At 40.6% G+C, this 23,717-nt stretch overlaps 1 protein-coding gene across 1 annotated transcript in view; it reads left to right on the plus strand.

Moving 5' to 3' along the window:
- dnah10 (dynein axonemal heavy chain 10) overlaps positions 1–23,717 on the plus strand; it is a 44,978-nt gene that overhangs the window by 15,238 nt on the left and 6,023 nt on the right. The window contains exons 32-72 of the mRNA XM_081364743.1: positions 40–223; positions 308–442; positions 862–1,014; positions 1,128–1,316; positions 1,505–1,651; positions 1,766–1,957; positions 2,038–2,156; positions 2,316–2,474; positions 2,562–2,697; positions 2,783–2,905; positions 3,311–3,442; positions 3,527–3,743; positions 4,109–4,228; positions 4,377–4,522; positions 4,637–4,789; positions 4,872–5,132; positions 5,594–5,766; positions 6,278–6,371; positions 6,463–6,627; positions 6,857–7,045; positions 7,187–7,358; positions 7,525–7,728; positions 7,815–7,895; positions 8,017–8,214; positions 8,379–8,540; positions 8,729–8,903; positions 13,798–13,979; positions 14,583–14,719; positions 14,828–15,045; positions 15,158–15,379; positions 15,465–15,612; positions 15,691–15,970; positions 16,234–16,463; positions 17,065–17,338; positions 17,544–17,648; positions 17,750–17,904; positions 17,999–18,153; positions 21,389–21,572; positions 21,749–21,949; positions 22,036–22,245; positions 23,494–23,589. Coding sequence (XP_081220869.1) covers positions 40–223; positions 308–442; positions 862–1,014; positions 1,128–1,316; positions 1,505–1,651; positions 1,766–1,957; positions 2,038–2,156; positions 2,316–2,474; positions 2,562–2,697; positions 2,783–2,905; positions 3,311–3,442; positions 3,527–3,743; positions 4,109–4,228; positions 4,377–4,522; positions 4,637–4,789; positions 4,872–5,132; positions 5,594–5,766; positions 6,278–6,371; positions 6,463–6,627; positions 6,857–7,045; positions 7,187–7,358; positions 7,525–7,728; positions 7,815–7,895; positions 8,017–8,214; positions 8,379–8,540; positions 8,729–8,903; positions 13,798–13,979; positions 14,583–14,719; positions 14,828–15,045; positions 15,158–15,379; positions 15,465–15,612; positions 15,691–15,970; positions 16,234–16,463; positions 17,065–17,338; positions 17,544–17,648; positions 17,750–17,904; positions 17,999–18,153; positions 21,389–21,572; positions 21,749–21,949; positions 22,036–22,245; positions 23,494–23,589 — 6,976 coding nt within the window. The remainder of the gene's footprint in view (positions 1–39; positions 224–307; positions 443–861; positions 1,015–1,127; positions 1,317–1,504; positions 1,652–1,765; positions 1,958–2,037; positions 2,157–2,315; positions 2,475–2,561; positions 2,698–2,782; positions 2,906–3,310; positions 3,443–3,526; positions 3,744–4,108; positions 4,229–4,376; positions 4,523–4,636; positions 4,790–4,871; positions 5,133–5,593; positions 5,767–6,277; positions 6,372–6,462; positions 6,628–6,856; positions 7,046–7,186; positions 7,359–7,524; positions 7,729–7,814; positions 7,896–8,016; positions 8,215–8,378; positions 8,541–8,728; positions 8,904–13,797; positions 13,980–14,582; positions 14,720–14,827; positions 15,046–15,157; positions 15,380–15,464; positions 15,613–15,690; positions 15,971–16,233; positions 16,464–17,064; positions 17,339–17,543; positions 17,649–17,749; positions 17,905–17,998; positions 18,154–21,388; positions 21,573–21,748; positions 21,950–22,035; positions 22,246–23,493; positions 23,590–23,717) is intronic.

Genomic DNA, 23,717 nt, shown 5'->3' on the forward strand with positions numbered 1-23,717 from the left:
TGAATTTTCCGTCCTAACGCGCACTTTTTCTGTGGGCAGTATTACAGATGCCCGTGAGTTTGAATGGGAGAGTCAATTGAGATTCTACTGGGTTAAAGAGCCCGATGAGCTGTTTGTGCGGCAGTGCAGTGCTCAGTTCTCTTACGGCTACGAGTACATGGGGTTGAACGGCCGGCTGGTCATTACTCCCCTGACTGACCGCATCTATCTCACACTTACCCAGGTATTCGATTTACCCAGCTGTCCTTGCCAAAATGGCCTGTTTTGTTTGTACACGTCTTATTAATATATTGTATGATGCTCTCAGGCCTTGTCTATGTTCCTGGGTGGAGCACCAGCCGGGCCTGCGGGTACCGGGAAAACTGAATCCACTAAAGATCTGGCAAAAGCTTTGGGGCTTTTGTGTGTGGTCACCAACTGTGGAGAGGGCATGGACTTCATGGTAAGAGACTGCAGACTTAAAACTCTACTGAAAGATTATTGGTTTGCATGGTGACATGTTTAGTTCAACAAAATTATTAAGATGATGTATTTCAATATGATAAACACTACTGTTCAAAATGTTGTTTCAGTGTCACATGAAATCATTTTAATATGCATTAAGTATTATTACAGTTAAAAAAGAAAAGTTTTAATATTTTTGTGGAAACCAAAGAATGTGTAGGTAAAAAAAAAAAAAACTATGAAGAACAGCTTTTATTTGAAATGTGAAATCTGTTGTAATATTATAGATGTCTTCACGTCACTTTTGGTCAATTTAACACATCCCTGTTTTTTAAATCTTTTTTTAAAAAAGCCTCAAATTTTGTATATGTATAAGTGTATGTTATTAATTTAGATTTTGTTTTTCCTGTCCTTTAGGCTGTGGGTAAAATCCTTTCTGGTTTAGCTCAGTGTGGTGCCTGGGGCTGTTTTGACGAGTTCAACCGCATTGACGCCTCAGTGCTGTCTGTCATCTCATCCCAGATCCAAACAATCCGAAACGCTCTCATGCTGGACCTCAAGAGGTTTCAAGTGAGTTTGTAACTGTAATTTTATTCCAGAGTCACTCTGATAGTCAAATACTGAAAGATGGTTGTTGTAAATATTTTAGGCTCTGAGTGTCTTTTGTTTTTTGTGTTGTTTAGTTTGAAGGTCAAGAAATCAGTCTAGATAACCGCATTGGGATCTTCATCACGATGAACCCTGGTTATGCTGGCCGCACAGAACTTCCTGAGTCAGTGAAAACTTTATTCAGACCAGTGGTGGTCATCGTGCCTGACCTGCAGCAGATCTGTGAGATCATGCTCTTCTCTGAAGGCTTCCTTTTGGCTAAGGTGGGGAAAATAAGGACTGGGCTGTAGGTAGATTAAATGGATCAGACTAAAAAGAGAATAAATTATACAATTTAATTGTTTTTAATCGAAAAGTTTCACATGAACATTAAACAATAATCCTCAGAGAGCCTTGTGTGAATAGGCAAACAAAATACAAATCAAAAATTGCATAAATTGTTTGCTCGCAGGTTTTGGCAAAGAAGATGACAGTGCTGTACAAACTAGCACGGGAGCAGCTGTCTAAACAGTCACACTATGACTTTGGGCTTAGAGCACTGAAGTCTGTGTTAGTAATGGCAGGGGAGCTGAAGAGAGGTTCACCTGATCTCAGTGAGGTATTGATCTCTCTGCATCATCTTCAAACACACCTTAATGAGCTGCCATTACAAATGTACTCATATTTTCTTTTCTTTTTTTTTTTCTCTTTCTCATTTCTTTACCCCTATTAGGATGTGGTTTTGATGAGGGCTCTGAGAGACATGAACCTCCCCAAGTTTGTATTTGAGGATGTTCCTCTGTTTTTGGGCCTCATCTCAGATCTGTTCCCGGGGCTCGACTGCCCACGTGTACGTTACCCCAGCTTTAATGACGCTGTAGAGGGCACCCTGCAGGAGAATAAGTATATTATACTGTCCAGCCAGGTGATTCTTCCCTTCATAACTCATTTTAAAAGGATTGTAATTATTAGGCATAATGATTCATGACTAATTTGTGAATGCAGGTGGACAAAGTGGTGCAAATGTATGAGACCATGATGACAAGACACACAACTATGGTGGTTGGACCAACAGGAGGAGGGAAATCTGTGGTGATCAACACACTCTGCCAATCACAGACCAGGTCTTTGTCTACTCATAAATGACAGTATATTCATACAATGGCTCGTAACTGCATCACAACAATTTGTTTATACAGAATGTCTAGAAATTCTGCTACATGTTCATAAAACAAATTGTTCTCGCAGGCAAATACACATAAGTGTTAAATTGTATCTTGTAGGTTGGGCCTGCTGACCAAAATGTACAGCCTGAACCCTAAAGCGATGAGTGTGATTGAGCTATATGGGATCCTGGACCCGGTCACACGAGATTGGACTGATGGGATTCTGTCTAACATATTCCGTGACATCAATAAACCTACAGACAAAAAAGAAAGGAGGTGAAATCATGGCGTAAAAATTCTTCTACATCTATTTTATATCAAAGGCATGAAACTGAACAGAATGAATTTGTGTTTGCTTTACAGGTACATCCTCTTCGATGGAGATGTAGACGCTCTATGGGTGGAGAACATGAATTCAGTTATGGATGATAACAGGCTTCTCACGCTGGCTAATGGAGAGAGAATTCGTCTACAAAACCACTGTGCTCTGCTCTTTGAGGTATCATGCAACCCCTTCATTTTGTCAAAGGACTGGAATTCAGTGTAACTGTTGTAGACTTGCAAACAAAAGTGATGTATTTTAGGTTGGAGATCTGCAGTATGCCTCCCCTGCTACCGTTTCGCGCTGTGGAATGGTGTTTGTGGACCCCAAAAACCTTCGCTACGCTCCCTTCTGGGAAAAATGGGTCAACAGCAGAGCTTCCAAAGTAAGTGTATTTCTACTTTGTGGTTAACTTATCCTAAAAATTTTCGGTTCATCAAGCAAACTTCCTTTTTTTTTTTTACATGTCAAAGGAAGTCGACAGCCATAACAAGCATTATTTGTGGCCAAATTAATTTAAATTAAATTAAATATATTGGAAAAATATATTATCGTTATTTATTTTTAAAGCAGTTTTAAGATATTAGAATAAGATCTGTGTGTGGGAGCATACATTTGAACAAAATTTTATTTATTTTTACACTGTAAGCAGATCAGTTTTATTTTACACATCAGCCTGACAAATTCTCTAACAAAACGCTACTGATAATAGCAAAAAAAAATAAAAAAAATCATCTTGTTCTGACACTGATAAGATTATATTTTCAACATGCCTTTGCTCTGTCAACAGGAAAAGACAGAACTCCACAAACTGTTTGAAAAATATGTACCAAGTGCCATTGATATGATAGTGGATGGTATGGTTGATGGTAAACTGACTGAGAAACTGAAGACTGTGATCCCACAGACGGATTTAAACATGGTGAGTGAGTCAGTAGAGACCTGAACAACACTAGAGTGCAAATAATCTCTGTAGCATGTAGCACAAACTTCTTTTTTCCTGTAGGTGACGCAGTTGACTGTGGTGCTAGATTCGCTGCTGGAGAACGAGGACTTTATTACTGAGGAGCTGGAGTGTTATTTTCTGGAGGCACTCTACTGTTCGCTGGGGGCTTGTCTCCTGGAAAATGGCAGACAGAAGTTTGACGATTTTATCAAAAAGTTGTCCTCTCTGAACAATGTTCATGATGAAAAAGTGCTTGCTGGCCCTGGACAAATTCCAGGTGAGGTGGAAGCAGCGTCCAAAATTAACTTATTGCAATACCTGGTATTGGCAGTGAATGAAGAAAATATAACTATTTCAAAGTGCTCATGAAACGGTATACTGTACATTATTTTTTATCAAAACGACAAACAACATATATATTGTGTAACTCCATATACAAGATCAGCCATATGGTTCATATGGTTCCTATGGTTCATATTTTTCTATGAAAGGGCAACTGTCACAAAAACAAGATATATTATGATTTTGTTCTCATAAAAGTATATCTTTTTTATTAAATTAAATTATTATTAATCAAAATCCTTCGTCATTGTCAATTTTTTTTAATTATTTTATATTTTATTTGTTTGTTTAATTTTGCAGTTTACTTGCCAACTCTCTATGATTTTCATTTTGATGGAACCCGAAAGAAGTGGGTTCCCTGGAGCTCCATGGTATCAAAATACATTCATAGCCCTGATATGAAATTCATCGACATCCTTGGTAAAGCAGCTTATTTCTTCTCTTTGCTCCTTCTTTGTATTGCTGTTTCTTCCTCTCCAACCGTTTCCTTTCCTCTACTAATCTTGTTGTTTTTATTCAGTACGGTATGCTTCAATAAAAGCTTATTTTATCCGTTGCTCTCCATCAGTCCCGACAGTGGACACCACTCGTGCTAACTGGCTGTTGGAACAGATGGTGAAGGTGAAAAGGCCAGTGGTGCTGGTTGGAGAGTCTGGCACCTCTAAAACAGCCACCATACAGAACTTCCTGAGTAATCTCAAAACAGATACAACTGTAAGTCCATCGCTGTGAATATTGGTGAAGCTGCTTCTGTAAATTTAAACCTATAAATGAATGCAGTCCAGTTGGACTTCACACACAGGATAACAATATGCACCTTTTACCCAGATAATGATGACCATCAATTTCTCGTCGAGAACAACATCTATGGACCTGCAGAGGACTCTGGAGGCAAGTGTTGAAAAGAGAACCAAAGACACGTATGGTCCTCCAATGGGCAAAAGGCTCCTTGTCTTTATGGATGACCTCAACATGCCAAGGGTAAGAATGGATTTATAGGTCATATCCGAGACTGAACCTTCACCTCACGGCTCTTCATGGATTGTCATTTGTTTGATCTCAGGTGGATGAATATGGCACCCAGCAGCCTATAGCTCTTCTAAAGCTTCTGTTGGACAGGGGTGGCATGTATGACAGAGGAAAGGAACTTAACTATAAACTCATAAAGGACTTGGGCTTCATTGCAGCCATGGGGAAGGCAGGGGGCGGTAGGAATGAGGTGGACCCTCGATTCATCTCTCTTTTCAGTGTGTTCAACATCCCCTTCCCGGAGGAAGAGTCCCTGCACCTCATCTACTCTTCCATACTTAAAGGACACACCAAGGTGCGAGAAATAATTCAACTGCCCATATCAGAACAAATGCCATTTGCTTTCGTGTTTTCATATTAAATTCTCTATTTTAGGCCTGTGATGACACAATCATATATCAATATATTGCGATTATTTTTTCACTCGTATTTTGTTGACACTTTGGATCATTGTATTAGTATTTGGTTACACTTTATTTTAAGGTGACATAGTTACATTTTACTTACTCAAATAAGTACTGAGAAATATGTATTAACTACAAGTACTTACTATAGAGTTACGATTAGGGTTAGGGTTTGGTTTAGGGTTAGTTGTAATTATGCCTAATTTACTGTTATTACTATAGTAAGTAAATGTAGTAATGTGTAACTACATCACTTTGAAATAAAGTGTTACCTAGTATTTTTGCCAGCCCTAGTTTATTCATGAAATGAATGATTGACATTAATCAGAATGATTGCTCTTGTATTTTAAAGCCCTTTGAGGAATGCATTCAAAACATCTGTGACAAGTTGACCTTTTGTACTCTGGAGTTGTACAAAACCATAATTAAGGATCTACCGCCAACACCTTCCAAGTTCCACTACATCTTTAACTTGCGAGATCTCTCCAGAGTCTACAATGGCTTGACAATGACCAATCCTGAAAGGTTAGGAGTTTCATCTTTCAGATGAATTAGAAAGAATAGAAAATTATTTTTAGTTTGATGTTTGCAATACTCAAGAACTCTGTACCAGTGGTTCTGAACCAGGAGGCCTGGGCCCACTAGGGGTTTTAGCAAACTTCCAAGGGGTCTGCAGGATGACTTAAAATCATTTAAATTAACATATTATTAATATATTGAAACAATCTAACTTAAAAATAAAAATAAAAATCTTTTTTCAACACACAGTTCTTCAAGTATCTGGAATTACAAAATGAATTGTGGTTTAATAATTGACCTATTGACATTCCTAATTTCTGTTCATAATATATTATAGTTAATAGATATAGTTGAATTTCTGTTCATATTATATTATAAAGAGGGCTATATTATATTGTGATATAATCAAAAAGGTTGAGAACCACCACTCTATGCCATATGCAGTACTCTATACCACTATCCTCCACTAATGTTTATTTTAATAATAAGTGTGTGTTTTGCTCTCATTTAACTCCAGGTTCTGTACAGTCACCCAGTTTGTACGTGTATGGAGGAATGAATGCTTAAGGGTCTTCCATGACAGACTTATCAATGAAACTGACAAAATCATGGTATGCTTGCTTCCAAGTTACAAACACCCGCAATTGTCTACATTTTAAACTACACGCTTGTTGTCCCATGCTCTGGCTTCGCTCTCTACAGGTCCAGGGGCATGTAAAGAATCTGATTGAAGAGCACTTCAAATCAGACCTCGATTCAGCCATGAGAGACCCCATTCTGTTTGGAGATTACAGAACAGCTCTAAAGTCTGAGCCAAGAGTTTACGAGGATATACTGGACTATGATGCATCCAAAGCTCTGTTTCAGGTACATAGATGTCTTAATGTTCCATTTACATTTACACCCATGTGCTTGGCAGATGATTTTATCCAAAGCATGCATTGCACTCGAGCTATACATTTTTTTCCAATTCATGCATTACCTGGAAATGCCTTTTCCAAAGCAGAAATCCATCGGTATATCTGAAAACGAACAAGCTTGGCAGTGTGAAGCTTTTATTATTTTACTCGTTTTTTCTTTTCTTTTACACCTATAGGAGATCCTGGAGGAGTATAATGAAAATAAGACCAGAATGAACTTGGTGCTGTTTGATGATGCTCTTGAACACCTGACTGTCATTCATCGCATCATCAGAATGGACCGTAGTCATGCATTGCTGGTTGGCGTAGGTGGTTCAGGGAAACAATCTCTTACAAAGCTGGCTGCCTTCACCGCAGGTTATGAGGTAATTCATTGTTTTTCATATTCTATATGTAATATTTCCTGTATTTTTTCTACTTTTATATATTTTATATATCCCCTTCATTTACTTTCTAAATTAGCAATTTAGTAATAGTAAGAATGAATTTATGCTGTTTGTTTGTAGGTGTTTGAAATTGTGCTTAGTAGAGGGTACTCAGAGACTAACTTTCGTGAGGATCTGAAAACTCTGTACCTTAAATTGGGTATAGAGAACAAGAAAATGGTCTTCCTGTTCACTGATGCCCATGTGGCTGAGGAAGGTTTTCTGGAGCTCATCAACAACATGCTTACATCAGGTATTTAAAACAACTGACTTAATGAAGTCTAATAAGGTAACACACTTTTTTAAATTAATCTATTTAGTTTAAATTCCTTGTATGACATGTAAACATGAACAAATTATGTCAGTTTTATGGACTGTATTAAAAAGAGATGCTAGCAGCAGTTTTTTTGTGTTGTCAGGGATGGTTCCAGCACTGTTCCCTGATGACGAAAAGGAATCAGTCCTAAACCAGCTGCGAGACGAAGCTATGAAAACGGGCTCTGGTCCGTCGAAAGAGAGCGTGTGGCAATACTTTGTCAACAAGAGTGCCAACAACTTGCACATAGTGCTGGCCATGTCGCCTGTTGGTGACACCCTCAGAACACGTTGCAGGAATTTCCCAGGTCTTTGAGCAATGCATCAGAAATGTATTTATTTGATCTTACTCCTGCTTCCTTGATTTCTTTATGTGTGTGTTTTTGTGCATTAGGATTGGTTAATAATACAAACATCGACTGGTTCTCCCCATGGCCTCTTCAAGCTCTACACGCAGTGGCCAAGTCCTTCTTAGGTATGCGTTAACTAGAGATTTCAGCGCAGTTTATAAATTATTGTTTACTAACCCTGTGCATGCATATATTGAAATAATGCACACCCATTCATGCTGGTTTATGTATCGTGTCTCATTTCAGGCGAGAGTCCAATGATCCCAGAGTGTCATTCAGAGGCGGTGATTGCTCATGTGTGTATGGTGCATGGTTCTGTAGGCGAGTATAGTAAACTGTTCCTGCAGACACTACGCCGCAGTAACTACGTCACCCCTAAAAACTACCTGGACTTTATTAGCACCTACTCCAACCTACTGGAGGACCAAAATAAATACATACTGGGTAAGAGCAAATTTCTCTTGAGCTGTTTGGGAACATTTGTAGATCTAAAAAACTAAAATGAAAACTGTAAATACAAAAAAATAAATGCTAATTCAAAATATGAATAAAAATATAATAGTATTTATGTAATCCTAGAATAACAGTGATCTGTATGCATTTTCCAGCACAATATAAACGTCTAGAAGGGGGTTTGGATAAGCTGAAGGAGGCGAGTGGGCAACTAGCAGAGCTCAACACCAAACTAGCTGAGCAGAAAGTGGTGCTGGCAGAGAAGACTGCAGCCTGTGAGATCCTTCTTGAAGAGATCTGCTCTAATACTGCTGTTGGTTAGTACAACATCACATACAAACATTTCTGCAGTAAAACTAAGGGTAATATACATCAAGTTGGTTTACATGTTACAGATGTGTTGATATGTCACATATTTATTCAAATACGGTAATGTAAAAAGTGTGAAAAGAAAGGATGTTCCACATGGATAGGATCGAAATAGATTGTAAACTCTCTCTTTCAGCGGAGGAGAAGAAAGCCCTGGCGGAGGAGAAGGCTACAGAGATAGAGGAGCAGAATAAAGTGATAGTGGTGGAGAAGAAGGATGCTGAGAGCTCTCTAGCTGAGGCTCTTCCTGCTTTAGAAGCCGCTCGAATGGCCCTGCAAGACCTGGACAAATCTGATGTCACAGAAATCAGGTGACGACCACTGTGCTTCTAGACAAAATCAATGCAAAAACATTACATTTTGACTCTTGTGAATCATATGCAGGACTCAATAAATATTTTTTTCTGTTGCTGGGCAGATTTAAAAAAAAAAAAAAAATATATATATATATATATATATATATATATAACATTTGTATATGAAATATTATAATTATTATATCCTTCTGGGACCCAGGAATAGACTTTTGTCCTTTGTCTTTAAAAATTACTGACATTAATTTAGTGATCAAATGTAGCACTCTTATGGAAATATGATCATATTTAAACATGATCAGATTTCAGGGTAGCCGCGGGGTCTTAAAAGTCTTAAAAAGGTCTTAAATGGCATGTTCCTAAATTAAGGCCTTAAAAAGTCTTAAATTCCGTTGTCCAAGTCTTAATTTTTTAAATGAAGGTCTTAAATTTCATTATACTAGCCTATTTATTCAAAGTCAACCTGGCTGCAAACGCATGGTGAAATGGGGGAAAAAACAACGTGAAAATTCAACAGGGTTTAGCGTACGTCTGTCACGAACCACACCGAACAGAAGACAGGTAGATCCAAATGCAGTAAGTGAATTTTAATGGGGAAATCCGTACTCAATCCAGTCCAGGCAGGGGTCATAATCCAAACAAGCAATCCAAACAATGAGACACAAAAACAGGAACAGGCAGGAACGAATACAGAAGTGGTGTGATATCTTACAAGGACTCCGTGACACATACTAAAACAGACAGGGTATATATACACAGGGAATACAAGCTTAACAAGATAACAAGGGGGGCGTGGTAAACTGAAACACCTGTGAAGACTAATCAACATAACGGGGAACAACTGAGCATGACAAGACACATGGCAGGATCACATGACAAGCAGGGAATAATATGACAGACACTAACAAGGAACAAGACACAAAACCCACACCGTGACATAACCTCCCCTCTACGGAGCGGCTACCAGACGCTACAAGACGTGACAGACCAAACAAAAATCCAGGCGGGAGGTGGAGTGGTGGAGGATCAGGGGGAGGGATGGAGGGCCAGGTCCATGGAGGGAAACGGGGACAGGGAGTGACAACTCATCTGGCGGCCAGGACGGGGACGACAGTCCATCGGGCGGCCAGGGTGGAGACTTTCCCTCGGGCGGCCAGGGCGGAGACTTTCCCTCGGGCGGCCAGGGCGGAGACTTTCCCTCGGGCGGCCAGGGCGGAGACTTTCCCTCGGGCGGCCACGGCGGTGAAGACCCCTCGGGCGGCCAGGGCGGAGCAGACTGTCCATCGGGCGGCCAGGGCGGAGACTTTCTCTCGGGCGGCCAGGGCGGAGACTTCCCCTCGGGCGGCCAGGGCGGAGACGACCCCTCGGGCGGCCAGGGCGGAGACGACCCCTCGGGCGGCCAGGGCGGAGACGACCCCTCGGGCGGCCAGGGCCATGGCACCGGAACAGACACCACCGGCTCAGGAACTGGAACTGGCACCACCGACTCAGAAACAGGAACTGGCACCATCGACTCAGGCACTGGCACTGGCACCACCGGAACTGGCACTGGCACCACCGGAACTGGCACTGGAACTGGCATCACTGGAACTGGCACCACTGGAACTGGCACCACCGGAACTGGCACCACCGGAACTGGCACCACCGGAACTGGCACCACCGGAACTGGCACCACCGGAACTGGCACCACCGGCTCAAGCACTGGAACTGGCACCACCGGAACTGGCACTGGAACTGACCCCACCGGAACTGGCACTGGAACTGGCCCCACCGACTCAGGTTCAGGAACAGACACAGACTCCGGCTCAGGAACTGGAACAGACACAGACACTGGCTCCGGCTCAGGAACTGGAACAGACACAGACACTGGCTCCGGCTCCGGCTCAGGAACAGACACCACCGGTCCAAGTGTGTGCGTAGCCCACACACACCACATGGCTGTGGCCATAATGGCCAGTGTCGCGGTCACTGAGGGCTCAGGAACAGACTCCCCCGGCTCAGAAACAGACACAGAAACAGACACAAGCACTGGCTCCGGCTCAGGAACAGACACTGGCTCCGGCTCAGGAACAGACACTGGCTCCGGCTCAGGAACAGACACTGGCTCCGGCTCAGGAACAGACACTGGCTCCGGCTCAGGAACAGACACTGGCTCCGGCTCAGGAACAGACACTGGCTCCGGCTCAGGAACAGACACTGGCTCCGGCTCAGGAACAGACACTGGCTCCGGCTCAGGAACAGACACTGGCTCCGGCTCAGGAACAGACACCACCGGCTCAAGTGTGTGCGTAGCCCACACACACCACATGGCTGTGGCCATAATGGCCAGTGTCGCGGTCACTGAGGGCTCAGGAACAGACATCACCGGCTCAGACACAGGCACCGGTTGTACGGCCATCTTGTCCAGGGACACAGGGTCTGCAGGCATGACGTGAACAGTTTCTGGCTGGGCAGCCACGACGAGAACAGTCTCCGGCTGGGCAGACGTGACGTGAACAGTCTCTGGCTGGGCAGACGTGACGTGAACAGTCTCTGGCTGGGCAGACGTGACGTGAACAGTTACGGAGGGAGCCTTTCTCCTCCTCCTGCGTTTTGGAGCCACCGGACTCTGGACCACCGGCACTGGGACCACTGGGACCACCGGCGCTGGGACCACCGGCACTGGGACCACCGGCACCGGAACTGGGACCACCGGAACAGGGACCACCGGACTCAGGACCCCCGGAACTGGCATGGAGGAAGTCTTCCTCCTTCGTGTCCGCGAGTGACTGGGTGCTGTTCTCTCCCCGGAATTAACCGGGATGGCAGCGCTCTCCTCCCTGATACGAGCAACCAACGCAAAACATTCATATAAAGTCATGCGCGGCTCCTCCTCTTCAGCTCGAGAATTCCCATTCAGCTGCCTCCTCTTCCTCTTAGTGTTTGAGGAATAGTCATGAAAACTCATACCGCTGGATCTATGTGTGAGACGGAGTCCTTCTGTCACGAACCACACCGAACAGAAGACAGGTAGATCCAAATGCAGTAAGTGAATTTTAATGGGGAAATCCGTACTCAAAATCCAGTCCAGGCAGGGGTCATAATCCAAACAAGCAATCCAAACAATGAGACACAAAGACAGGAACAGGCAGGAACAGAATACAGAAGTGGTGTGATATCTTACAAGGACTCCGTGACACATACTAAAACAGACAGGGTATATATACACAGGGAATACAAGCTTAACAAGATAACAAGGGGGGCGTGGTAAACTGAAACACCTGTGAAGACTAATCAACATAACGGGGAACAACTGAGCATGACAAGACACATGGCAGGATCACATGACAAGCAGGGAATAATATGACAGACACTAACAAGGAACAAGACACAAAACCCACACCGTGACAACGTCAGAGATCGTCTAATTTCTAGTATGCACAAACAGTAGTTTGTGTTTTCGCGCCGGCGGCAATGGATCAACATTCTAATCAATCAGTCGAGAGGAGAGACATCATGGGGAAGTGTCGTTCGGTTTGGTGTATGCATTTTCAAACCGAACGGTTCGTTGGACCATTTTTCCTGCCGACCAAAATTTAATTATTTCAAATGTAGGCGCGTTGCGCGTGGCAAGCGCGCTCATAATGTAAGAGACGCCGGCGCGACCACAACATTGTCCAACATCAAATGTGCAAACGTAATGTAAGCGGAACGAAACTGGGCTACTCGTTATTGTGTGGTTGAAGGACCGTTTATCAGTTTGGACCAGTGCAGCGCGAGCGATCTTGATCAAGCGACACTGTTACACAGCGCTAATAAGAGATCCAGTAAATAAATCTTTTGAATTCGCCACTGAAGTAATAACATCGCTGTGAGATCTAGTGAGAAACATTCACATTTCTCCGTTATTAACGGATCAAACAGCGCTGACGTGGAAGCCAGGAAGAAACATTGTGCCATGGACATTGTGCCAAAGTCCACAGATCAGCAACATTCACCATGGATTTACTGTGGTAACACTTACTGCAACCATGGAAGTTTGGCAGGAATAGTAGGCAATAATGCTTTCAAGTAACATTACGTCGGTTTTATTTTGACATTATGAATACAATTGCTGCCCTCAAATGTTAATCTGAACTAAAAATATACCTTTATTTGAAAAGTTAGTTTATCTGTTTATTGTTATGAATGTTTGATATTTACCAAAAACATCACTTTGCAGTGTGTTGTTGAATGAGTTTTTTTTTATAATAAATGTATTTTTAATTAAAACATTTGTTAGTAATAGTCATTGGGATTTGATCTGGTGTTTTACGACTGCATAATGGGTGCGATGTAGGCCTAGGTCTTAATTTTCATTAAAGTGGTCTTAAAAAGGTCTTAAAAAAGTCTTAAATTTGGGGTGATAAAACCTGGGGAAACCCTGGATTTAAATCTGACTAATTTTCAAATTGTATTTTATAAATCAACATCTCAGGAGAATATTATGGAGTTTCTAATCAAAATATGACTTTATGTTATAAAACAATGCACGAAATGAATGAAAAAAAATCCCATTGTTTTTGCCTATACCTTGATTCCTGGTGTCCACTACAGAGGACATAGCATTATAAATAATTTTTTTTTTTTTTCAAAAATGTAATAATTATGATATTAAAATTAGAAAAATATGTATATAAATAAGGAAAGTGACAGGTTTTTCACATTTTTTGTGGTGGTGCCAGTGAAATTGGTTCACAGCAAGTAAAATGTATTTGCAAAAATAATTTTTACTTGCTATGGATCATTTTCACTGGACACAACACAAAAAAGTGCCTCTCTTTTGGTACATGAAGGCCACTAGCTTCATGTAAGACAAACAGTGTAAGAACAGTATTGACGCTCCTCCACCCTCTTGTTTGCGGTATTGTAGATCCTTCGCCAAGCCACCCAAACAGGTGCAGGTTGTGTGCGAGTGCATCCTAGTGATACGGGGCCATAAAGAGATCAACTGGAAGTCAGCCAAGGGCATGATGTCAGAGGGGAACTTCCTGCGCTCGCTTATGGAGATGGACTGTGACTCAATCAATGCCAGTCAAGTCAAGACTGTCAAGGGTAAGCCAACATCCATATACTCATCTTCTTGATGCTTCTCTGGCCTCGTTTACACTGTCAGTGAACTGTGACCCAATTCCGATTTTTTGCTCATATGTGACACAGATCGGATGTGTTCTATGACAGTGTAAACAGGAAAAAAACGCATGCATTCGGATATTTCGAGATCGGTTTCAGGCCTCATTCATATGTGGAAATAAATCGGATATGTGCCGGTGCGACTGTCATGTAAACAGGCAGATCGGATTTTCTGAGGCATTAGCAACATCTCCGCGGTTTAACGACGAGAGAAACCCCGACGCACATCTGCAAAGGGACGGATGGCCCGACGAAACGTTCGTGTCATCGTAGGAGAGGAATGTGGACAGGGGCAAGTGTAAACACATGAATCGGATATGGGTCACAATTTAAAGAATGTGTAAACAGACAGTCAAAAATATCTGATATAGGCAACAAATTAGAATTGGGCATCAAGACCTGCAGTGTAAACAAGGCCTCTGTGATCCCAGTGCCTTAAAACAACTTATGAAGTATCTAGCTCCTCAACGTAAACCTTCTCATAGAAATTCCTTATGCCTCCACCTTATCATATTGTATACCCAGCCTACCTAAGGAACCTCAACACCACTTTGGAGGAAATGCAAGCCATCAGTAAAGCTGGTTCTGGCATGCTAAGGTTTGTGGAGGCAGTCATGGGCTACTGTGACGTGGCCAGAGACATTAAACCTAAGCGAGAGAAGGTATGATATGCTTACATAATAGAGACTTTAAATGCATACATTTATTTACTTTATTTGATCTCATTTAAGAAGATGAGCTGAAATTAAATCACAAAATTACATTTAAAGGTAGCTCGTCTGGAGAGGAATTTCTTCCAAAGCAAACGTGAGCTGGAGCGAATCCAGAATGAGCTCAGTGCCATCCAGAAAGAGCTTGGAGCTCTTGGAAACAAATATGAGGCTGCCATGACAGAAAAGCAACTTCTGCAGGAGGAGGCCGAGGTTATGGAGAGAAGACTCATTGCTGCAGACAAACTCATCTCAGGCCTGGGATCAGAGAATGAGCGGTCAGCTTACTCATTAAAAACTTCGCTTGAACATGAATGACTGATCAAAGATCACCAAGATAAAAGGCATTTTAGTAATATTTTAATGTACTGTATGTCAATTTACGTGTAGCTGGATGGAGGACCTGGAGGAGCTGAAGCAGCGGCGAGTACGTCTTCTGGGAGACTGTCTGATCTGCGCTGCCTTCCTCTGCTACGAGGGAGCATTCAGCTGGGACTTCCGCAATGATATGGTTTATGAGGTGTGGCAGGCAGATGTCCTGGAGAGAGGTATTCCTCTGAGCCAGCCTTTCCGAATAGAAAACATGCTCACTGATGAGGTGGAGATAAGCAGGTAAGTCATCAAAGCATGTGTAGAGGAATGAATATTATATGTATATTATATGTTTATGTGGAAAAAAAACTCTCCATTCTCTTAGATGGGGATCTGAAGGTCTTCCTCCCGATGAACTTTCAGTGCAGAATGGCATCCTGACCACCAGATCCAGCCGCTTCCCCTTGTGCATTGACCCCCAGCAGCAAGCCCTCAACTGGGTCAAAAAGAAAGAGGAGAAGAACAATCTAAAGGTTTCACTTCATTCCATCACTTTAGTCTGCACAAAGTTTTCTGTAATCAATTTTTATAGTAAATCTTTTGATTTGCAGATCTCGTCATTCAATGACCCAGACTTCTTAAAGGGGCTGGAGTTGGCCATTAAGTATGGCTTCCCCTTCCTGTTCCAAGATGTGGATGAATATATTGATCCAGTTATTGACAATGTCCTTGAGAAGAATGTAAAAGGGCCAGAGGGGCGTCAGGTTGTCGTACTTGGAGATAAGGAAGTTGACTATGATCCCAACTTCAAACTTTACCTCAATACCAAACTTGCAAACCCCAAGTTCTCTCCTGCTGTATTTGGGAAAGCCATGGTAATCAATTACACAGGTGAGAGAGCAAACTGTGTGCGATACACACCAGTTTATGTCAATTCATAACAGGTCTCGATGCAAATTGAGATGCACACACTGAGTCCTATGGCAATTTTTTTAACATTCTCTGTATTACAACATTTAAAAAAAATTGTCTAATGTTTGAATAAAAAAACAGTGACAATTCTTAAGACTCAAATAACACTTTGGTGTGAGTATGCATTTAATTTGAGATTTTACAGATTATCATTTACTCTCTCTGTTAAAACTGTTTTTCAGTAACCCTGAAGGGCCTGGAAGACCAGCTGCTGAGTGTTATCGTGGGATTTGAGCGGAAGGAGCTGGAAGAGCAGAGAGAACGGCTTATTCAAGAGACTAGTGAGAACAAACGTTTGCTGAAAGACCTGGAGGATTCGCTGTTGAGAGAGTTGGCCACCTCCACTGGAAACATGCTGGACAATGTAGAGCTAATACAAACTCTGGAGGAAACAAAGTCCAAAGCCAGCGAGGTCAGTTCATTGCACACTACACACATGTACAGTATAATGGCTTACTAATTATTTCATAAATATTTATCATAGAAACTCACTACCATTTAAAAGTTCAGGGTTGGTAAGATGTTTTTGAAAGAAGTCTCTTATGCTCACCATGGCAGCATTATTTGATCAAACATACAGTAAAAATTATAATACTGCCAAATATGATTACAATTTAAAATAACATTCATATTTCATATTTGAATATATATTTAAATGTAGTGTATTCCTGAGATGGAAAAGCTGAATTTTAACAGCCATTACTCCAGTATGCTGGTTTGGTGCTCAAGAAACATTTATTATTATTATCAATGTTGAAAACAGTTGTGCTGCTTAATATTTGTGTGGTTATAATTTTTTTTCAGGATTCTTCGATGAATAGAACGTTCAAAAGAACAGGATGTTTTTGAAATACATTTTTTTGTTACAATGTAAAAGGCTTTACTGCCACTGAATAAAAGTAGTCTTTTTTTTTTAAACACAAACTTTTGATAGGCAGTGTACATACTGGTTGATGAAACTTAACAGGATATGAGCAGTTTACAATTTTACATTCATTATTTGACTCCAACAGGTGTTCGAGAAACTGAAGCTGGCAGAAAAGACGTCCATTGATATTGACTCACTGAGAGACGGCTACCGTCCGGCTGCCAAGCGGGGAGCTGTCCTGTTCTTTGTGCTGGCTGAGATGGCTCTGGTCAATAGCATGTATCAGTATTCACTTGCTTCCTTTTTAGAGGTGTTTGACCTCTCACTGTCCAAGTCTCTACCCAGCACAGTCCTGCCCAACAGATTGAAGAATATCATGGACACACTTACACAGAATGTCTATAACTATGGCTGTACTGGTGAGCCTGCTAAACTTTTAAAATCTAATGGTTTCCGATCATGGGAATTTTAATATACAATTTTGCTAAACTTCATGCCAACAGATTAAGACATTTTCTAATCCATGAACATTAGCAGCTAGTGATGAGAGGAAAAAGTTTAGATGAAATCACTGTTGTTTCTTCAACAGATTCAAACTAAACTTCTTTTTGCTTTGTTGTTTAGGTCTGTTTGAAAGACACAAACTTCTCTTCTCCTTCAACTTGACTATAAAGATTGAGCAGGCAGATGGCCGAGCACCCCAGGATGAACTTGAGTTCTTCCTGAAAGGTAGGAGCTTCAGGAATACTTGTCTCCTACTCTTTCTTTCTTTTGCAATATAAACATGTATAGCAATGCACAAACGCACACAATCTTCTTCCTCTCTCCAGGTAACCTCTCTTTGGAGAAGAGCAAACGTAAGAAGCTGTGCGATTGGCTGCCTGATCAGGGCTGGGAGGATATAGTGCGCCTTATGGAGCTCTTTCCTAATAAATTTGCCACTTTAGCTGATGATATAGAGATGAATCCTGAGGAATGGAAGGAAGTGAGTGGCAGAATTCATCAAACACACACCAGATGAACCTACGGTGAGATTCTATATATCACTTATGGAATCTGACTTTCTGTTTCTGACACAGTGGTATGACTTGGATGCTCCAGAGCAGGCTTCCTTTCCAATGAAGTACAAGGAAAGCCTCACTCCCTTCCAGAAGCTTCTGCTGATCCGCTGCTTCAGGCTGGACAGAGTCTATCGTGCCGTCAGTGATTACGTCACGCTTACCATGGGAGAGAAGTAAGAGGAAACTGAAAATCAATTATGGATTTTATAAAATAGCAGCATATTGCAAACAGATCATGTAATCACAGGAGTGTACATTTTTAATTAATTATTATAAAAAATATGCTATGCATACAAATTTAAGTTAGCTAGGTAAACTTGATTTGGTGGATTTTTACTATTGAAATAATAACGTGGATTAAGAATTATATTTTGGATAAGACATGAACACATAAAACCTTAGGGTTTATTATAATAATTATATTTGATTCATATTTGTCAGAAAATTGCATTATGCAAATGTACACCCAAGTACTACCGAGGGAAAATGATGGCTGGAATACACTACACAACTTTTAAAATCCAAAAAAATTTTAAAACAATAGGCATCGTACACTTGAAAAACTGGGCATCATACACTAAACTACGGAGGATTTCACACAACCACACTTAAAAATTATTTCAAACAACAAACTCTTGCAGAAACGTGCCATGAAAACACCATGAGCCAGTGTGAAAAATAAGTGGTTAAAAGGCTTGGACAGTTATTTTTTGGCTGACCTTATTGCATATGCATTTGTAGGAGTTTTCCTTTTAGATGCGAATTTTTTTGGGAGGAGAGTATTTAAATGAATCATGCAAGGTAATTTACTAAGGTTTGCGCTCGTCCATTTACTGGTGTTTGCGACATTATTTTCCACCCAAAAAAAGCACTTCTTAACCCTCTGGGGTCTAAGGTGTTTTTGGGGTCCTTGAGATGTTCTGACATGCCCTGACATTTTTGCTTTTTTCAGTTGCTTATAAACATATTAATGGCAAAAAAAAATTACACACTATTTAGCACAAACAGGGCTACCATGAAATGTGAGCAACAAGAATGTACATGTCTGCATTTTTGAGAGAATAATGTTTATGCGTGGTTATTGAAAAAACTAAAAACTAAAGTTTCTGAAATAAGGCCATAAAACACATTCTAAATATGTGCCAATAAGACTTTTGTCTAAAAGATGTCATCGCCTAGTGTTTTTTCTTCAAAATGAAGTGAAAATCACCCTGTCTTATCATTCACATAACACAATACATTGATTTGAATTTTGCAAAGCACTTTCTGTTTGGAAAGGCCATATGCGGAGTGGGCGTCAACGGTCATGTATATGTAGTGGTTCACACCTGAGGAGACAATGGGGCCTGCATACTTAATTAGCCATTCATTCAGGTGAGTCACTGAGCCACAAGAATGCAAGCGCAACAGTTGGAAGCATCTCAATTGTTTTTTATTTTTCTTCATATTGTGCTTGCAATTTGGCCTATAATATCCAAGGAAAACATGTCTAGTAATTGTGCAGTTAATTCTCATACTGTATTTTCAGTTTTGGAATATTTATGTGCTCCCCAAATTTGTCAATAATAAAACACAATAAAAGTTATTTAAAGAAAAGGCTTATATTTACCTTTTAATAGTTTGTTTACATCTACCTTGTAAATATATTTTTTTATTAAAAAGGTTACAATTACAACAACAATTCAAGTGTAATCTTTCTTTGTAAAAACTAAAGTATACATTTTATCATACATATTTCAAAGTTAAGGATTTGATTGATTATTTGATAACTTTATTTTTGACAAAACATATTATATTTAACATAAGCAAATATTGGCAAACAAAAGCTTATTTGAGGTGGCAGATATTTTACATTAAAAATGTATAATTTATCCAAAACTAATCAACGAAATGTTGTCTTTCATATGTCTGTAACATAGGTCTTTCATTTTTATTATAAGAAATATAAATGTTAATTTGCAGTTTAAATCCAGGAAATTTGTTAATGAAAAAAATATTAAAAGTAAGATACAATTGATACAAAACGAAATTCGTTTTAAAGAAAGGATTTGTACTTTCTGTTTTGAGGTCTCTGTGAAAGTTTGAAAGTCTTTTAGTGATTTTTTTAGAGCGCTCGCGTCCATAATGGAGAACTGTCACGTAATATTGTTTTTTCCTCATAAATGCGAACACGAAAAATAAAAGACAAAAGACTTTTAAGTAAAACTTACTTCGCTCTTCAATATGCTGCCGTTCGTCGTCTGAGTTACAATCTTCCTCTGAGGAAAAGGTGCATTCTTCCTCGCCGTCCAGAATCATCTGAAGGGAGTCTTTATTACCGGAGAAGCGTGTCATACTCAAAACACGATGAACTATCAGTAAGTCTGATGAAGAAACTTTTTATGGCATTGATCAGGGGGCGGGTGCGCTGCATACTAGATCATCTAACGATTTACATGTGAATCGCGCCGGGGGCGGGGCGGCCGCAGCTGATTATAGAGATAATGAGGCAGAAAGGAAAAACGGTACCTCTCCTTGCTTTCAAACGGATTACATGAGTTGAAAACATTTGTTTTTTATATAAATTACTTCATTTAAAAGAGGAGATTTCAAGCTTCATAAAGACATATCTCACGTGCCTGTGTGAGAAGTATTCGCTGAGTTATGATTCATTTTCGGACGCGTTTCAGAATGGACTACACGGACAGAGAGAAGGCAGAACTCGCTTCGTGTTTATTTTTCTTTATTTGGCAAAAAGCACAACACTTTGTTTTTATTGTGAGTGTACAAAAAAATAATACACACTTAACAGGATAGATTGATGTATAACACAAGCATATAAGATAAAAATTAATATTTTTATTTTATTATTTTTTTGCACTCATACGGAAAAAAACGAGCCTATCGCGCCGGCGCGATAGCCGACCTCAGGGGGTTAAACCAGACACTAAATGGTAGATTGCGTTGGTCATTATGGAAATGATCCGGCTGCGTCTGTGTTCTTTTATTTGCGCATCGTCAGAAGATCATGTGCTGAACTTTCCACTCCCATCTGCGCTTTTTTTGGAATTGCGCTCTCAAGCTAATTTGCCCTGTTTAGCAAATCTGTCCATATGTGTTCTAAAAACGATTCAAAATATCAAAGATGTTTTTTTATCCTCTGACTGGATTGAATCATAATCTGTGTCCATCCAACTCAAACTTCCCAAAATCTATACACTGGCTCCGACTTTCAGCAACTATCACTGACTCCTCTACACTGTAAAACGGGACAGAAATGTGTGCAAATGTCGTGTAGCATATTCCGCCCTGAATGTTCATATAATAAAAGTCCAAGCTTTTCAATGTCAGACAATCAGAAACAATGGCATTTGTCGAGAGGGTGAAGTTCTAACTTTCTCTTTGTCACTTCTTCACTCTGTCACTCAGATACGTACAGCCCCCAGTGATCAGTTTTGAAGCCATCTTTGACCAGAGCTCCCCAAACTCTCCCATTGTGTTTATTCTGAGTCCGGGCTCAGAACCAGCCAATGATCTGATGAAATTAGCCAAACGCTCTGGCTTTGGGACCAACAGACTCAAATTTCTTGCCATGGGGCAGGGACAGGAGAAGGTAGAGTCTAGAGTATATATGCTACAGTTCTCATATTTGACACCACTGCAGTGCACTGCGGTGGTGCATTGCATCTTGACCACCACCAATATCATAACGGACATATTTGGGAAATCTACCCTTGAACTCTACAAGACAGTCTGTAAAAAGGTACAAATATGACATTTCTATTTCAGGTTGCATTGCAGCTGTTGGAAACCGCAGTGGCACGAGGCCAGTGGCTGATGCTACAAAACTGTCACCTGTTAGTGAAATGGTTGAAGGATCTAGAGAAAGCACTGGAAAGAATCACTAAACCCCACCCAGACTTCCGCTTGTGGCTCACTACAGATCCCATCAAAGACTTCCCCATCGGCATCCTGCAGAAATCCCTCAAGGTCAGGACACATGTAATGCGTGAATATTTTAATGTGTGAATATTCATTTCCATGTTAACTATTGTTTTTCTCATGTTCACCCGCAGGTTGTAACAGAACCTCCAAATGGGCTGAAGCTGAACATGAGGGCGACATATTTTAAGATCCCTCATGATAAGCTCATGGGCTGTGTTCACCCTGCCTTTCGCAGTCTGGTTTATGTGCTGGCCTTCTTCCATGCTGTGGTACAGGAAAGACGGAAGTATGGCAAGATCGGCTGGAATGTCCCTTATGATTTCAATGAGTCCGACTTCCTGGTAAGTTTGCTCTAATCCAGAGGTCGGGAACCTATGGCTCGCGAGCCACATCTGGCTCTTTGGCAAAAATCATGTGGCTCGCGAGGTCTCTAACCCTTTACCAACAAACCATCGATGAAAAACAATTAAAACACATCAACAGAGATCGGCTCTCTGCAGAAAAAGCAACCAATTACAATTCCCTTGTTGTAGTACAGCCTACTGAAGTTAATGAAAAGTTTATGATAATAATAATATTAAAGTTGTACCGGCAAAAGTGCGTGTTCAGTGCTGTTCGCGAGTGTCACGAGTCACCACAGCAATCAACTAACCGCTTACGTTTCTGTGGTAACCTACAGCTCCTGCACTGGGATTCAAGCTGGCGAAAACCATTCTAGAACAGCAGCAAAAATGTAAAAGTAGACTTTATAAACTTTAATATAACATTTTATTGAAACGGGTGCTTTGCTGCGCATAGAGACATTTCACCTGCTGGTAGGCTACTTTCACTTTTGCCGCAGAGACCCTTTATGTCCTATAAATGTGTCGTATTTTTGATAATCCGCGCAGATTTCAGTTGACGATTCTGTTTAAAGTTATTAAAAACAAAACATGAATGAATGAGAAAGAAAAGAACAGGATGTGCTTTATATTGAAAAGAAATATTAAAAGCGCGATAAGTCGCGAAAGAGAACTGACAGGATACTGTGCGCGCGCTCCGAGCGCAACACGGACAAGCAGCCTTTGTCTTCGGTTGCGCGCCTAAACGGCCAAATAAACACAGAAATATATCAAAATGCTAAGTCCAGTATTCACGTAAACACAGCAGATAGTACTGTGTGCATTCATTCTCTCTCACACGCACACAAAATGGTATATGCTCATCACTTGGTACTCAACCTCACAGTGAAATCCCTGCAGAATTAATTCCATATTCCAACTTATTTATTGTTTGCTGAATATTTGTTAATAATATTAATAATTAAATAATATTAATAATAATTACTACGGTTGAATTTTTTATTGAAAAAAGCACGTCTTTAATATTAACTTTAATAATATATATATATATATAGGCAATTTTTTTTCCTACTGTGGCTCTTTTGGAAAAATGCATTATCCAAAAATGAAAAAAATGGCTCTTTGGTCAAAAAAGGTTCCCGACCCCTGCTCTAATCTAAAGGTCCTTAAAGGTAGTGCTCAGATAGTATTGTCAAGTCTGAGACACTTTACATTGCATTTTGGTTATGTAGTTTCATTGTCTCTCAGGTTTGTATGGAAATCTTGGACACCTACCTGACCAAAGCCCAAACTCAAGGAGATGCCGCAATACCATGGGGAAGTCTCAAATACCTAATCGGAGAGGTAAATATCACATTAAGTTAATCTTGTCTTTTTATAGGCTGACTGCAGAAAATGATCAAAAGTAACAGTGAAGACATTTATAAAGTTACACAAGATTTTTATTGAAAATATGCTGTTCTTTTGAACTT

This window comes from Scardinius erythrophthalmus (genome assembly GCF_964197995.2).
Source record: "Scardinius erythrophthalmus genome assembly, chromosome: 5".
Lineage (NCBI taxonomy): Eukaryota > Metazoa > Chordata > Actinopteri > Cypriniformes > Leuciscidae > Scardinius > Scardinius erythrophthalmus.